Genomic DNA, 17,724 nt, shown 5'->3' with positions numbered 1-17,724 from the left:
CACTAGGAATTGAAAGACCTATCTGAGGTTCATCCCTTAAGAAGACTGATGTCAGCCTCTCAACAAGTCATTACGTGAGATTTCTGCCAGTACACATTGGCATGGCAACGGGTGCTGCCATTTACAGGTCTTTCTGTTGTACAGGCAACCATACTGTTGAGATTTTGTAAGCACAGTTTCCCTACCCTGTACAGAAGATACCACCTCATAGCAGATATCTTTACCACTATCTGAGTCAGTTGTGATACAACTTCAGAGTCCCTGAAGACTACCTTCATTGCTTATAACATCAGGATAACACAATCCACCATTACTAGTACTTCTTGGACACGTTGGTAGCATTTTTCTCCCTTACTGTCACTAGATTTCTTAACAAAATGAGGGTGGTGAAGAAGACCCTAAACATTTTTGCATTTATACTTGTCTAAAATTTTATCTATATTTACAAACATCTGGAAACTTAGATAAAAATCAAAGGTTTTTGTTTTTAGATCTGAAACTTGATATGGAGTCCAGGCTAGCCTCAAATTCATAGAAATCCTCCTGCTTCTCAGAAGGCCAGGATTAAAGGAATATATAACCATGGCTGGTTCGAGTTTAATGTTAAGGAAATGAATATAGAACTGTCTCTTGACAGAAAATAAATAGAGAAGGCAAATGCTAAAGTACAGGAGTACATTAGAATACAGGGGCGGAAAAGGCTTGCAAATCTCAGCAAGTGCATGAACGGGTAACAGTAAAGCTAACTGCCCGAAAGCAGAGAACGAAGATGTCAATGTTCCTAAGTGTGGTTAGCTGCATCCAAAGAGAGACAGGGTTTTTTCTTATTTTCCTGTCAAATTGTATATTGGTGCAAAGTAACTTTAAACACTTATGTTACTACACAAGTGTAAGGATGACTGCACATTACAGGAATCTGTTGTTTAAGATGGATAGCCAGACGAAGATACTGTAATATTAGGATAAAATAGAAAAGAAAAACACTAACTTAACTGTGCAGTAGACAATGGGCATTGAAATCACAATAGATCTGTAGTTAATGGCACCCAAACAGCAGACCTTGGCACAAGCACTACTGTCTCCTAAGGTACCAGGCTTTGTTACCACAGTTACATAACTGGTATACATTGTTTGTATGCATAAACCAAAATAAAGTTACAATTTAGAAGGCTACCGTTAAAACTTTACAAAGAAGAAAGTAACAATTACAAAGCATAGTTTGTAACCAATGTGAATACATAGCCACTTTAAACTACACGGTGTTCTTACATTTCTGCCAGGAGGGTTTTGTTTGTTTGTTTGTTTGTTTTGCTTTTTATAGAATTTCTCAGTACTCTGTAAAAATTCTGTCTCAGACTTTTAAGAGCTGAGGTTACAGACACATTCCATCGCAATTGGATAGCCATTTTAGTTATTTGAATTCTTATATGTTATCCTAGATGAATTTGACTCAAAACTAACTTTCCCAAAGTATATTTTCTATCTGAATATTATACTAACAAAAACAAACACAAGAATATCACTATGTTGAATTTGGTGAGTAACTTATAAAATCCAGACATAGGAACAAATAATACATACCAGTGTGTTCATTAGATTCATTGACACATTCATTCACACCAGATTCATTCAATCTTGTGTACAATCAATATAATCATATGCTAAAACTCAACAGTAATGATAATGATAAAAACTTAATAGTGATTTTATTAGAAAAATCTGGCATTTTCTTTTTTTTTGCTCATATAATTATTTTTCATTTAAGTTATGCTTTACAAAGCTAACTAAAAATGAAAGAAAAAAATTTTTTATTTACATTTTATTTTTTTTATTAACTTGAGTATTTCTTATATACATTTCGGTGTTATTCCCTTTCCCGGTATCCGGGCAAACATCCCCCTCCCCCCTCCCCTTCCTTATGGGTGTTCCCCTCCCAACCCTCCCCCCATTGCCGCCCTCCCCCCAACAGTCTAGTTCACTGGGGGTTCAGTCTTAGCAGGACCCAGGGCTTCCCCTTCCACTGGTGCTCTTACTAGGATATTCATTGCTACCTATGAGGTCAGAGTCCAGGGTCAGTCCATGTATAGTCTTTAGGTAGTGACTTAGTTCCTGGAAGCTCTGGTTGCTTGGCATTGTTGTACATATGGAGTCTCGAGCCCCTTCAAGCTCTTCCAGTTCTTTCTCTGATTCCTTCAACGGGGGTCCTATTCTCAGTTCAGTGGTTTGCTGCTGGCATTCACCTCTGTATTTGCTGTATTCTGGCTGTGTCTCTCAGGAGCGATCTACATCCGGCTCCTGTCAGTCTGCACTTCTTTGCTTCATCCATCTTGTCTAATTGGGTGGCTGTATATGTATGGGCCACATGTGGGGCAGGCTCTGAATGGGTGTTCCTTCAGTCTCTGTTTTAATCTTTGCCTCTCTCTTCCCTGCCAAGGGTATTCTTGTTCCCCTTTTAAAGAAGGAGTGAAGCATTCACATTTTGATCATCCGTCTTGAGTTTCATTTGTTCTAGGCATCTAGGGTAATTCAAGCATTTGGGCTAATAGCCACTTATCAATGAGTGCATACCATGTATGTCTTTCTGTGATTGGGTTAGCTCACTCAGGATGATATTTTCCAGTTCCAACCATTTGCCTACGAATTTCATAAAGTCGTTGTTTTTGATAGCTGAGTAATATTCCATTGTATAGATGTACCACATTTTCTGTATCCATTCCTCTGTTGAAGGGCATCTGGGTTCTTTCCAGCTTCTGGCTATTATAAATAAGGCTGCGATGAACATAGTGGAGCACGTGTCTTCTTTATATGTTGGGGCATCTTTTGGGTATATGCCCAAGAGAGGTATAGCTGGACCCTCAGGTAGTTCAATGTCCAATTTTCTGAGGATCCTCCAGACTGATTTCCAGAATGGTTGTACCAGTATGCAATCCCACCAACAATGGAGGAGTGTTCCTCTTTCTCCACATCCTCGCCAGCATCTGCTGTCCCCTGAGTTTTTGATCTTAGCCATTCTCACTGGTGTGAGGTGAAATCTCAGGGTTGTTTTGATTTGCATTTCCCTTATGACTAAAGATGTTGAACATTTCTTTAGGTGTTTCTCAGCCATTTGGCATTCCTCAGCTGTGAATTCTTTGTTTAGCTCTGAACCCCATTTTTTTTATTAACTTGAGTATTTCTTATATACATTTCGAGTGTTATTCCCTTTCCCGGTTTCCGGGCAAACATCCCCCTCCCCTCTCCCCTTCCTTATGGGTGTTCCGCTCCCAACCCTCCCCCCATTGCCGCCCTCCCCCCATAGACTAGTTCACTGGGGGTTCAGTCTTAGCAGGACCCAGGGCTTCCCCTTCCACTGGTGCTCTTACTAGGATATTCATTGCTACCTATGGGGTCAGAGTCCAGGGTCAGTCCATGTATAGTCTTTAGGTAGTGGCTTAGTCCCTGGAAGCTCTGGTTGCTTGGCATTGTTGTACTTTTGGGGTCTCGAGCCCCTTCAAGCTCTTCCAGTTCTTTCTCTGATTCCTTCAATAGGGGACCTATTCTCAGTTCAGTGGTTTGCTGCTGGCATTCGCCTCTGTATTTGCTGTATTCTGGCTGTGTCTCTCAGGAGCGATCTACATCCGGCTCCTGTCGGTCTGCACTTCTTTGCTTCATCCATCTTGTCTAATTGGGTGGCTGTATATGTATGGGCCAAATGTGGGGCAGGCTCTGAATGGGTGTTCCTTCAGTCTCTGTTTTAATCTTTGCCTCTCCCTTCCCTGCCAAGGGTATTCTTTTTCCTCATTTAAAGAAGGAGTGAAGCATTCACATTTTGATCATCTGTCTTGAGTTTCGTTTGTTCTAGGGATCTAGGGTAATTCAAGCATTTGGGCTAATAGCCACTTATCAATGAGTGCATACCATGTATGTCTTTCTGTGATTGGGTTAGCTCACTCAGGATGATATTTTCCAGTTCCAACCATTTGCCTACGAATTTCATAAACTCGTTGTTTTTGATAGCTGAGTAATATTCCATTGTGTAGATGTACCACATTTTCTGTATCCATTCCTCTGTTGAAGGGCATCTGGGTTCTTTCCATTTTCTGGCTATTATAAATAAGGCTGCGATGAACATAGTGGAGCACGTGTCTCTTTTATATGTTGAGGCATCTTTTGGGTATATGCCCAAGAGAGGTATAGCTGGATCCTCAGGCAGTTCAATGTCCAATTTTCTGAGGAACCTCCAGACTGATTTCCAGAATGGTTTTACCAGTCTGCAATCCCACCAACAATGGAGGAGTGTTCCTCTTTCTCCACATCCTCGCCAGCATCTGCTGTCACCTGAGTTTTTGATCTTAGCCATTCTCACTGGTGTGAGGTGAAATCTCAGGGTTGTTTTGATTTGCATTTCCCTTATGACTAAAGATGTTGAACATTTCTTTAGGTGTTTCTCAGCCATTTGGCATTCCTCAGCTGTGAATTCTTTGTTTAGCTCTGAATCCCATTTTTTAATAGGGTTATTTGTCTCCCTGCGGTCTAACTTCTTGAGTTCTTTGTATATTTTGGATATAAGGCCTCTATCTGTTGTAGGATTGGTAAAGATCTTTTCCCAATCTGTTGGTTGCCGTTTTGTCCTAACCACAGTATCCTTTGCCTTACAGAAGCTTTGCAGTTTTATGAGATCCCATTTGTCGATTCTTGATCTTAGAGCGTAAGCCATTGGTGTTTTGTTTAGGAAATTTTTCCAGTGCCCATGTGTTCCAGATGCTTCCCTAGTTTTTCTTCTATTAGTTTGAGTGTGTCTGGTTTGATGTGGAGGTCCTTGATCCACTTGGACTTAAGCTTTGTACAGGGTGATAAGCATGGATCGATCTGCATTCTTCTACATGTTGACCTCCAGTTGAACCAGCACCATTTGCTGAAAATGCTATCTTTTTTCCATTGGATGGTTTTGGCTCCTTTGTCAAAAATCAAGTGACCATAGGTGTGTGGGTTCATTTCTGGGTCTTCAATTCTATTCCATTGGTCTTTCTGTCTGTCTCTGTACCAATACCATGCAGTTTTTAATCACTATTGCTCTGTAATACTGCTTGAGTTCAGGGATAGTGATTCCCCCTGAAGTCCTTTTATTGTTGAGGATAGCTTTAGCTATCCTGGGCTTTTTGTCATTCCAGATGAATTTGCAAATTGTTCTGTCTAACTCTTTGAAGAATTCGATTGGTATTTTGATGGGGATTGCATTGAATCTGTAGATTGCTTTTGGTAAAATGGCCATTTTTACTATATTAATCCTGCCAATCCATGAGCATGGGAGATCTTTCCATCTTCTGAGGTCTTCTTCAATTTCCTTCTTCAGTGTCTTGAAGTTCTTATTGTACAGATCTTTTACTTGCTTTGTTAAAGTCACTCTGAGGTACTTTATATTATTTGGGTCTATTATGAAGGGTGTCGTTTCCCTAATTTCTTTCTCGGCTTGTTTCTCTTTTGTATAGAGGAAGGCAACTGATTTATTTGAGTTAATTTTATACCCAGCCACTTTGCTGAAGTTGTTTATCAGCTTTAGTAGTTCTCTGGTGGAACTTTTGGGATCACTTAAATATACTATCATATCATCTGCAAATAGTGATATTTTGACTTCTTCTTTTCCGATCTGTATCCCCTTGACCTCCTTTTGTTGTCTGATTGCTCTGGCTAGAACTTCAAGAACTATATTGAATAAGTAGGGAGAGAGTGGGCAGCCTTGTCTAGTCCCTGATTTTAGTGGGATTGCTTCAAGTTTCTCTCCATTTAGTTTAATGTTAGCAACTGGTTTGCTGTATATGGCTTTTACTATGTTCAGGTGTGGGCCTTGAATTCCTATTCTTTCCAGGACTTTTATACCATTAGCATTTTCAAATACCATTGCTAATAGATCAGAGAAAAATATCATGATTAAGAGCTAACATACAAGACATACGCTGAAATATTGACTTTGTAATATATTCTAATTTTGAGAAGTGTGATAGGTAATTCTAATAACAGTATTTAAAATTAGCAAAAAAGACAGGCCTTTGGGTGTACTTGTGAACAACTGTTTTAGGTTAACCTCAGCTTATGAGGTACTTTCCTATTATATGAACTGTATTATTATAGTATGTCATAATAATATAATACAATATATTAACTTCCATTTTCACGTGTCGGGAAGACTCATCTTACATGTGAGCTGTATTTGGGGAAAGGGTGGGAGGAGACAGTCCACATACAAGAGGACACTTTGCCTGCTTGCCTTTCTTTTTCACTGGTGAGTTCATTTATCCTGATTTTGCGTTTCTCCTTGTTCTTGCTCACACTGTACAGCTGCTGCAGCTGATACTGAAACCCAACTTCTTAGGTTACTGTCTTAGTCACTGTTCTATTGCTGTGAAGAGACACTATGAGCAAAGCAACTCTTATGAAACAAAGCATTTAATTAGAGACTTGCTAACAGTTTTACAGGGCATGATTATAATGCCAGAAAGCTCACAGCCATGGGACTAGAGCAGTAGCTGAGAGCTTTGCATCCTCGTCTGTGGGCAGGCAGTAAGGAGAGAGAGAGAGAGGGAAAGGGAGGGGGAGAGAGAGACAGAGACACAGAGACAATGAGAGAGACAGAGACAGAGAGAGACAGAGACACAGAGACAGACAGAGACAGAGACAGACAGAGACACAGAGACAGAAAGACAGACAGACACTGGTCCTAATGTGAGCTTTTGAAATCACAAATCTCACAGCAACACACTTCCTCTAAAAGGCCTCTCCTGCTTTAACAGGGCTATACCACCTAATCTATCTCATTCTTCTCAAACAGTTTTACTCCCTAGTGACTAAGCATTCAAATATTTGAGCCTATAAGAGTCATTCTCATTTAAAGTACTACAGCCATCCAATGTGTACTGCAGAACAGCGGCCTTCAGGAATCCTTCAGGCTGTTGTCATCAGATTGGGATTCCTGAGAGACATTTTTTGGACTGGCCAGATACCAAGTTCTCAGCCTCTCCAGTATAAACACAGCCAATATTAGACAATCCAGCCAGTATCAAACTAAGACAATCAAATCTTCTTTGATATACATTCATTTTATTGGTCCTCTTCCTCTGGAGACCTCCACATGCTATAAACTGTCAGCAAAAGTGGTTCTAAAGAAACAGAATTGTAAGAATGAATTTCTGTTGTGGGACTGGTGGTATCTGGAGCTAGGTGTCTACCTCAATGACCTCTTAAGACACTGAAGTCCATGATGTGAACTATTTAAAGAGCCAAGCAAGATAAATTTATTTGATATTTCTGATCCACCTCTTGTGAGAATAAAGAAATTTACTGACTCTGTATATAAAGCTATGAACATTTGTGGAAACGTAAGAAACTTAATGATATTGATTGATTTCTATGACAGCTAACATTGTTTGACAATTTGGCTACATCTGAAATGAACTAAAACAGAAGCAGCTGGCACAACTATGAGGGATTTTTCTTGAATGGATCATTTGACATGGAAGACCCACCCTAAATCAGAGCCATACATACTATCTGCAATTATAAAGGGCATGGCGGGGGTTAGGGGGAAGCTCTTTGCCTGCTTGCACTCACTCTCGCTGTCAAAGTCATTCCTTTACTAATATTAGAGCCCACTTCTTTAAGAGCCTAACATACATGGAAAATCAGCTGAGATATTCAGCCTTAAGGATCAGATATCTACTGGATTCTTGGACTTTCTGTAAGGCAACAGACATTGTTGAACTAACTAGCACACAGTCTATAATAAATCATATAAAGATCAGTCAGTCAGTCAGTCTGTCAATCAGTTAGTTAGATAAATAGATAGATGATAAACAGATCAATTCATTCATTCACTCTAACCCTTCTGTTTCTCTAGGAAACCCTGACTGATACAGACTTTGGTACCAGAAGTAGGACCCTTACTTGAGCAAATTAACATAGTACATAGTATGCAGTTATTGACCTAGCAAATGCTTTTTCTCTGTACCTGTCTACAAGAACCATCAGAAGCAGTTTGCTCTCAGTTGGAACGTCTAGTAATATACCTTTACAGTTTTACCTCAAGGATGTATTAACTTTTCCAGCTCCGTCATAACTTAGTTCAAAGCAATCTTGATCATCTGCCTCTTCCACAAAATACCACTCTGCTTCACTATATTGATGACATTATGCTGCTTGGATCGAGTGGGCAGGAAGAAGCAACCCCTCACTGGTAACATATAAGTCTATCAGAGGATGGGAAATAAATCCAACCAAAATTCAAGAGCCTCCGTGAAATTGTTAGGGGTTCAGCAGTGTGGGAAATGCAGAGATATTCCTTCTAAGGTGAAGTGTAAGTAATTGTACTTGGCCTCTCCCACCACCAGGGCAGAAGCACAACATTTAGTGGGCCTATTGGATTCTGGAGACAGAGCATTACTCACTTGGGTGAGTTACTCAGTCCCATATAACAAGTGACTGGGAAAGCTGTTAGTTTGAGAGGAGTCTGGAATGGGAGAGGGTTCTTCAGCAGGTCCAAGCTGCTACACAGGCTGCTCTACCATTGGACGATACAATCTAGTGGAACTGATGGTACTTGTAGTGTCAGTGGTAGATAGGGATATTGTTCAGAGACATTGGCAGACTTCATAATAAATAACAAATCAGAGAAGATACATTTGAAATTTTGAAATATGGTTCTTCCACCATGTGAAGAAAATTATTTCCCATTTGTGAACAGCTCTTGGTCTGCTATTGGGTTTTAGTGAAAGCTGAATGTTTAATAATGAGCCACCCAGTTACTATGTGATCTAAGCTGCCCCTCATAAGCTGGATGTTATTTGACCTACCAAGTCAGAAGTATGGCATATACAGCAGCAACCCATTATCAAATGGAGTAGGATATACTAGATCAGGTCTGAGCAGGTCCTGAAGACACAAACAAGTTACATAAAGAAGTTGCCCAAATGCCTATCATGTTTACTCCCATTACAATGTTGTCTGTGGTCAAGAATATATCTGTAGCCACATGAGGTGTGCTCTAAGATTGGGGTGATTGGGGAAGAAAAGACTAGGGCTTGGTTTACTGATGGTTCTACACATTATACAGGCACCACCCAGAAGTAGAGAAGTAGACAGCTATAGCATTACAACCCTTTTCTGGAAGAACCATGAAAGACACTGGCAAAGTAAAATCTTCACTGTAGGTAGAACTTCAGGAAGTACACATGGCTATACACTTTATTTGGAAGGAAAAATGGCCAGATGTGAAACTGTGTACTGATGCATAGGCTGTAGCCCATGGACTGATTGGATGGTCAAGGACTTGGAAAGAGCATGATTGAAGAACTGGTGAGAGAGATATCTATAGAAGATGTATAAAGATAGATCTCTCCTAATGGGTAAAAGATGCAAGGTTACTTTTGACCCATGTAATTGCTCATCAAAAGATGGCTTTAGCTGAGGAGAAGTCCAATAATCAAGTCCACATTCTATGGACAGTCAGAGTCTTTCTCCAGCTATATCTTATCATTGCTCAGTGGAACCATGAACAAAGTGGCCATGCTGACAGGAAAGCATGGGCTTGACCACGTGGACTTCCATTCATCAAAGCTGCCCAAGTTACACCTACTGCTGAGTACCAGGTCTTACAATAGCAGAGACCAACGCTGAGATTCTGTACGGTATCATTCCCCGGGTTACCAACCAGTGAGTTGATGGCAGGTTGAATACACTGGACCAACTTCTTTGTGGGCAGGACAATGCTTTTCCCTTACTGGAGTAGATACTTACACTGGTTATAGATTTGCTTTTCCTGCATATAATGCTTCTCCCAAAATTATCATCTATGGACTTAGAGACTGACTGCCTTAGCCACTGTCATGGTATTCCACACAGCATTGATTCTGACCAAGAAACATAGCCAAACAAGTGTGACAGAGTTCCCATGCTCATGGAATCCATTGGTCTTATGATGGTCTGAAGATCCTGAAGCATCCATCCTCATAGAATGGTGAAACGACCCTTCAAAGACACAGTTACAACACTAATTAGGTGAGATTCACCTGGAGGGCTAGAGCAAGGTTCTCTAGAAGTATGTTTTGAACCTGTGTCCAATATACAGGTATGGTTTCTCCCATAGCCAGGACTCAAATGTCTAGGAATCAAGGTGTGGAAAAGGGAATAGTTCCACTCACTATCAATCCCTTAATGACCCACTAGAAAAATTTTTGCTTCCTGTTCCCTCAGCAAGTTCTGCTGACCTGGAAGTTTTGGTGATTTAAATAAGAATGGCTCCCCATAGACTCATAGATTTGAATAGAGAGTGGCATTACTTGAGAAGGATTAGGAGTTGTGTCCTTGTTGGAGGAAGTAAGCCAGTGGGGGTGGGCTTTCAGACTCCAAAAGCCCAAGTTAGTCTTAGTGGCTCTCACTTCCTGCCGGCAAATCCAGACATAGAACTCTCAGCTACTTTTCCAACACCATGTTCTTCTGCGTCCTGCCATGTTCTCCACCATAACGATAATAGAATGAACTCTGAAACCGTAAGCAAGCCTCAATTAAATAATTTCCTTTATGAGGGTTGTTGTGGTCAAGGTGTCCCTTCACAGCCATAGAACAGTGACTAAGACAGAATGCCTTCAAAGCTAGGTGGGTTTAGCAACAATACAAAGGACGATGTTATCTAATAGGGGACACTGGAGAGGGCCACCTCCTTGGGGAGATGTAAGAGAGGGAATAGAGAAAAAGGAGGAAAGAGAGTAAAATAACGATAAAAAAAAGTCTGACAAGCCCATAAGCAATCATACCAGTAACCATTCTCCTAAAGAAAAGCTATACTACACATAATTCTATACATTTAGTTGAATGAACTGTTTCTCATCAGAACTAAAAATACCCCCTCTAAAAGTCAGACGCCACCTTACAAGCAGTAGACGTGAGAAACGCTTTTCTGAGTTCTTGTTTAAGGCTACTCAAGAGAGTCTCAAAACATAGAGCCTATGGCTGTTGCCTTCAGGGGTAGAAGGTGAGGTCTCACTGTTACAGACACCACGCACACCAATGAACCATAACTGACCTAAATGCCTCCTCCCTGAGGAGCACCTTTCATGGCAGCAGAAGTCACCATGCAAGCTTCCAAAGGAGGGAGGTTCTACCCAGGCAGGAGGTAACCAAGAGTCCTACCCGGGCAGGACCCCTATGAACCATAGGAACGGAACAACAATGCCAAGGGCACAGTCTTCATCCAGGTAAAGAGGCAACTCCCAGCTGGGACCTAAGCATGCTTTAGCTGTGTAACCAAGAGCAGCATTTATGTAACACGGAGTCAAATTTGTTCAAACCCCGTTTGTATACACCAATAAAGCAAAAGTAAAAGTGGAAAATTTCAATATAGGCACTCATAAACACTAGGCTTGTAAAAACTTGTTTCTAAAGATCCATGTTAGAGTATTATAGTCATCTGAGTTCTTTCCTCTAAGGAAGGACAGCCTTCATTAAATACTTTACTTGGCACTTACTACTCTTCAGAGGCTTTGAAAAGCCCAAGCCTGGAAAAGAGACTGGACTGTAGTTTTCCAAGTCCCCGCTCTGCCTTGAAGAGGGTCTTTTCTCTGTGTGATTGTTGCATGTGTGTCTCTCCTCACGCCCAGTACATACCTTCCTTTAACTCTGCTTCAGATTCCTCTGCTGCTACCTGTTATCGATATTTCCTGCCTTTTTATTCGTTAACTGGCAGAGAAAAGGAACCTGATCAAGACCCCTAGACTACATCATTTCAAGACTCTTAGACTGCTTCCAGTAAAACAAAAAAGCACATTATATATTACAAATCTAGCGTGACACAGTGTAGAGGAAAGAGGGCATATTGAGGAAGGACTGGACTGCGGTAAGACCAGAACTGAGCTGGGCAGATATCAGATCTTATCACTCCATATCTAGGGTCACAGCTCATATGTTTCACCCCTTCAGCTTTCTTGATTATGACATATATTCAGCGGGCTGGTTCCACTTTACGTCTACAGTTCTCCTTGGCAGAAGTCTTATGGCTCTGGCATTTCTAACATTTTGGGGCACCACCAAAACCTTTACATTTCACAACCTAATTCAATGGCCTACACTGCTTTACAGGAACTACACAGCCATATACTGTCTGGCTTCAGCAGCTCCCTAAAACTGTGGAGAAAAAAAAAACCTATAAGGCCCTTTTCTCCTGCATCTTTCATGCCTTCAAAGCCAGTTACACATCAACAATCCTGCCAAATTTGACTGCAAACCTGGGAGGGCCCCCACACTCTTTGACTCCATTAGCAGCACTTTTGTATGTTAAAGCAATTGCTTTCTAGAAGTGAGCCACCCTTTAGGCTTTCTCCTTTCACAAGCTGTAAACTTAGCAAGGAGGGGATCTTACCCTGAAGATACCCTGCCCAATGCTCCAGTACAGAGGAAGAAATAGCCACTTAGTGGCATTGTGAAGAGACACAGTGACCAAGGCAGCTCTTATAAAAGACAGCCTTTAATTGGGCCTGGCTTACAGGTTCAGAGGTTCAGTCCTTTATCATCAATGAAGCATGGCAGTGTCCAGAAAGGCATGGATGGCATTGGAGGAGCTGAGGAGCTACATCTTACTCAGAAGGAGAAGACTGACTCCTCAGGCAGCTAGGAAGAGGGTCGGTCACATAGTGACACACTTCCTCCAACAAGACCACACCTTCTACTGGTGCCATGCCCTGGGAGAAGCATATTCAAACCACCACAGGCATTAATCTCCTAAACACACTCTTTTTTTCTCCTCCAAACTGTACATTCTGTATTTCTTTTAGTCCCATTTGCTCTTCTTTGTAGAGCTGCAGAAAGTTCTATAAAACTGCGTAAGCATTGTATAGGCTCAACGTTATTTACACTGTCTTAGAATTTTCTCCACCAAAAAACCTGCCCCTTTTAAATTCAGCCTTGTGTAAATTCTTAGGACAAGGGCAAAAAACAGATACACATATGGCCTCTATACCAGTTGCCAACAGAAACCTTGTTCACTCTAAAACTTCTTCCACCTCTGCAATTAGTCTGGACTGTGAGTTCTAAATCCTTGTAGAAAGCCTTTCTGGGAAGAAAACAAGACGGAGAGACAGCTGAGATATGTAGAAAATATATTTATAATAAACTCTCCAGAATGCAATGCATCTTCTCTCCACCTCACATGAGTGTTTTCAAGGCCCTCAATGGGACAGCCGTTTTAGAGGTAAGGCCCTAAACACTACAACTCTTGTCAGTCAATCAACTTTGTAGACTCTTAACCAAGGGCTGACCTCCACACAAGAGACATTTCCCACCCCCTGCAAATTCCAGTTTTCAACAGAATGTTGTCATTGTTGCAGGTAGTTCATGAGATAATGGGGTAGTGAAAGAAATAAGCTAATGAGGAGAAACAACACTGAGTAGGAAAGATGTTCTCAACCACAAGACTTTCATATATTCCACTCTGGAAGAGGGAAAAGAAAGGCCCAGAAAAAGGCTGGATAAAGCCCAAAATAAGGTGGTAAAAGTGTAAGTAAGTACATCAATAATAACAATATAAATAGGATAAAAATCTCAGCTGTTAACAAAGACATTTTAATCTGACACTGTGCATGTTCCTTAGAATGTATAAATCAAATTATCTTGGGCTGTCTTTAACTCCTTAATAACCACCCACTGCCCACCTCTGTGTGCAACATGGCAATGTCTGTGACATCAGGTGTGGAATACTTCAAGCATGTGCTAACAGCTCCTACCAACCCACAAGCCAAGAATGTCACCAGATAGCATTTAGAGCTTTAGGGAAGATTTCACCTGATGTTCCTGTTGGGAATTAGAATCCACGGAAAGAGGCTGTTCTGAAAAGACTAATTTTCACCGTGAAGAAATTGATCTTGAGAGAGGATGAGTAACCAAATGGCTTCTTGAGCTGGCATGAGACAGAATCTTACTCTTCAAACCAGACTGACCTGGAGCTAATAATTCACTTTGTGGGCTTTGAACATATGATAACTTCCTGCCTCAGCCTCCATATGCTAGAATTGCAGGTATAAGTAACCATACGTGGCTGTCTTCTAAATCTTAGAACGTTAATTGAGAGGCTGAGGAGATGGCTCAGCAGTTAAGAGCACTGGCTGCCCTTCCAGAGCACTGGAGGTTAATTCTAGCACCCACATGGTGGTTCACAATAGTCCACGACTCCAGCCTCTAATGCCTTCCTGCCTCCTTGGTCACCAGGCATGGACATGGTGCATAGATCAACATGCAGGCAAAACACAGATACACATAAAATAATAAAATTCTTTTAAAAATTAAACAGTGGGTCCACCATCGTCAAAATACTCCTTCCAAGACAAAGGTCTACCTAGAGCCTCTCCCTCTGAATGCCTCTCAAACACTTGCTTAGGATTCATGAAGACACCGCCTAAGGAAGTGGTAAGCATCTCCTCAAGTTAGACACCTTCAGGTTTGAATGCCGACCCCAAATCACCAACTGACTTCTCCAATCAACTTAATGAATCTCTCTGTGCATCAACTTCTTCGCCTGGAAACAAGCATCACATTTCCTTCCTAGTATGATTTTTGTAAAATAAATTTACGTGCATCTATATTCATGTGTATTACAACAAATCTCATTTAAAAGGCATCCTGTAGATAATAGCTACTATAACGTGTAGGAGGAAAATACTTATTTGTTCATTCAAGAGATACTAAAGAATTTCTTAGTGGCCGATTTGAGGAGACATGGAAATGAATAAATGGTTCCAGAGAACTGATGTGTATAACTTCCCAATCCTATTAAGTATCACCACTTCCACAGTCCCGGGGAATTTCATAGCTAGTGATAAAAACTGGACTGAGGAGTGCTACATGGCTCCCAAACTTCAATGTTAAACACTTTACTTCTCCAGTTCACTCAGATGAAGATGTAACTCTCGGGCAAATGCAACGATACAGTGTAGACTTCATCTTTATTACTTTTGTTTTTTTGTTGTTTTTTTTTCCGGAGCTGGGGACCGAACCCAGGGCCCTGCACTTGCTAGGGAAGCGCTCTACCACTGAGCTAAATCCCCAACCTCATCTTTATTACTTTTGACACCCAATTAGAGTATTGTAGAGTGTTCCATAGCCACAGAATCTAGCTAAACGGTGACAACTGAGTTCTCTTTTTGTCCTCTTGGTGGCGTTGTTTTGGTTTTGTGGTTGCTGCTTGTTTGGTTTTGAGCAGTCTCAGCCTGTAGGCTATGCTGGCCTATATACTTCACAGCAACCAACTTCTTGTCTTCTCTGACCTTCTTCCTTGTTTAAGAAAAGTAACATTCCTCTGGAGGATAGTCCACTCAGATTCATCTCAACCGGGTGGCTTCCACATAAAAATTTCCCCCCTGAAGGAACTGGTGCTACCCAAGAATTTAATTTGATTTATTTTTCATGAAGTACACAGTCATTTAATATTGGATGGTTTGGTGAGATTTAATAAGGAAGCCATATTAGATTCAAAGGAAGAAACACGCTCTACACTTATCTTCTTACATTCCTTAAATCCGACAAGGTGTGGTGGTAATCAGTGTTTTAGGTCCTTCTCCTCCGGTTGCTACAGATTCTATTATGTGAAGGAAACAGCTACACCTAGTCAGATACAAGTAATTATTTCTCAAGGTTGACTGACAATAACACCAGAATAGGCTGACTCATAGGAAGGAGCAATACTGATACCATGTAACAAAACTAGAAGGCTCAGCTGTAAACTGTTTTCTTCTCTTAAAACTTTATTTCTTCACTGTATTGGGGAGCACTCATGTGTGCACAACCCACCAGAACTGAGTATCTCCTTCCATCATGTAGGTGCCAGGGATGGAACTCAGTTCCTAGGTTTGGCAGCAAGTACCTAATTTATCTGCTGAGCCTTCTCTACTGTTCTACTATTTCTGAAATTGCTAGACTTTCTCTTTGAATTTAAAAATTAGAAAAAGGAGAAGAAGAAGGACAGATGAAGAAAACAGGATAGCTGGGCACACTGAGTGGTAGCCTGCTTGCCCAGATGCCCTTAATTCTATTCTCAGCAAGGGGGGGGGGAGGGGTGTGAGGGACACAAATTTAAAAAAAAAAAAAAGTAAACAACTCTTTCTCCTACAAGCACAGCTGCTTCACAGAAATAATTTATAGACTACGCTGTGACTCCTGAATGAAGATGTTCCATACTTTGATCGCCTCTTCAAAGCATTTGAAAATAAATCAAGTGACATAACTACACTAATGCTGGAAGGCATCTAGCCAGTGTCCATGCTGAAAACTGCCGGTGACAAAATTGCGACGACAAAGCAAAACATTTTTGTCACTTAATAACATTTTCATTCAGTTTGGTGACCTCCAGAATACTTTATCAGTTTCTTACTTCTGCAGGAAATGATTAGAGAGGAGTCTCCGTGATCCAGTCCATGCCTCATCTCACATCCTGACTTACCTAACGTGAGCACACACTTAACAGCACATCATTCATTCATCACGATTTTCTGCCGTGTACCTTCTCAGCTTCCAGACAAGGACTCGACAACACATTTACCAAGCTCAACAGTGATCATATTGAAATAATCAAAGCTGCTTGCTCAATCATTACAAAATGAAAGTAAAGAAGGGTGAGATTTCTTTTTAAGATTCAAAATATTCAAAAACGTAAACATTGTCTCTGAGTGACTTTTGCCCTCAGGAAAGTAGGCTAACTACTTCTGAAAAGGGAGCGCCAGGGAACTAAGGTCAACTAAGCTCAGGAATTTAGTGAAACTGAAATAGCAGATGTTGAAAATAGGCTGTACAATTCCTAATAAAACTTTTTGTAAGCACACACCTTTAGTTTTTGAAGAACAAGCTAGTCGTATTCTTGAAGCTTTGGAAGAACAAACTAACTAGGAAGAGTGTCTTGGGGGTAACTAATCAGGAGTCTCCTTTCGCAACAGAAGGTGTCATCACCGCCACCAGCCCACTCCCCGGACCCCCAACGGCACCCGCCCACACCCACTCCACTCCCGCCAACCCACCCCCCCGCCAGCCCCCCAAACACTCGGCACGCCCCCCCCGCTCCACCCCCAGCACACAACACGTCACCGCCGGCACCCCAACACAGGGCACGCCCCGCTACTCCCAACCCACGGCGTGCGCCCTCCAGACCCCCAACACACGACACGCCCCCCGCTACTCCCAACTCACGGCACGCCCACCGCGGGTCCCCAACACGCCGCACACCCCGGCCCGCTCACCCACTCATACCTGCGGCCTGGCCCCTGACCGCGACATGATCAGGGCGCTGCAAGTGCGGTGAGGGCCTGCTCCAGGGCCGGGGGATCCCGGGAGGCAGGTAGGAGCCTGACTTCCGCCGGATGGCCACCCGCCTGAAGTTATGGTCGCTCTCGCTGCTCATGGTGGCCTGCGGTCACTCCGGGAAGCCTCGCCTGCGCGCGTCCAGGCTGAGCGGCTCCTCGCGCCCGCCGCCCCGCGCCGGCCTCGCTTCCCGGGCCGCTGCGCTCCGACTCCGTCGGACCCTCGGGCGGAGGCCAGCACAGGCCGCCTCCGCTGCCCAGCCAATCGCCAGAGCGCAGCGCGGTCCCGCCCGTGCGCCCAAGAGGCTTGGGGGGACCGACGTCGCCCATTGGCCCAGGGGGAGGCAGCGTGCACCTGTCTGGCTCACCTGAACCTCAGAAACTCACTAGCTCACCTACTGACCACGCCCTGGGGATGCCGGAA

General features: G+C 42.3%; 1 protein-coding gene across 1 annotated transcript in view; it reads right to left on the bottom strand.

Moving 5' to 3' along the window:
• The window catches only part of Fgd4 (FYVE, RhoGEF and PH domain containing 4), a 151,009-nt gene extending 133,495 nt beyond the window's left edge, over window positions 1-17,514 (bottom strand). Inside the window, exon 1 of the mRNA NM_001415054.1 lies at window positions 17,251-17,514. Within this exon, the coding sequence (NP_001401983.1) occupies window positions 17,251-17,401 (151 nt within the window). The 5' untranslated portion in view covers window positions 17,402-17,514. The remainder of the gene's footprint in view (window positions 1-17,250) is intronic.
• Between the last annotated feature and the right edge of the window lie 210 nt (window positions 17,515-17,724).

Source organism: Rattus norvegicus, chromosome 11 (assembly GCF_036323735.1).
Source record: "Rattus norvegicus strain BN/NHsdMcwi chromosome 11, GRCr8, whole genome shotgun sequence".
NCBI lineage: Eukaryota > Metazoa > Chordata > Mammalia > Rodentia > Muridae > Rattus > Rattus norvegicus.
Note: the sequence above shows the minus strand (reverse complement) of the source record. Positions and strands in the feature narration are given on the sequence as shown.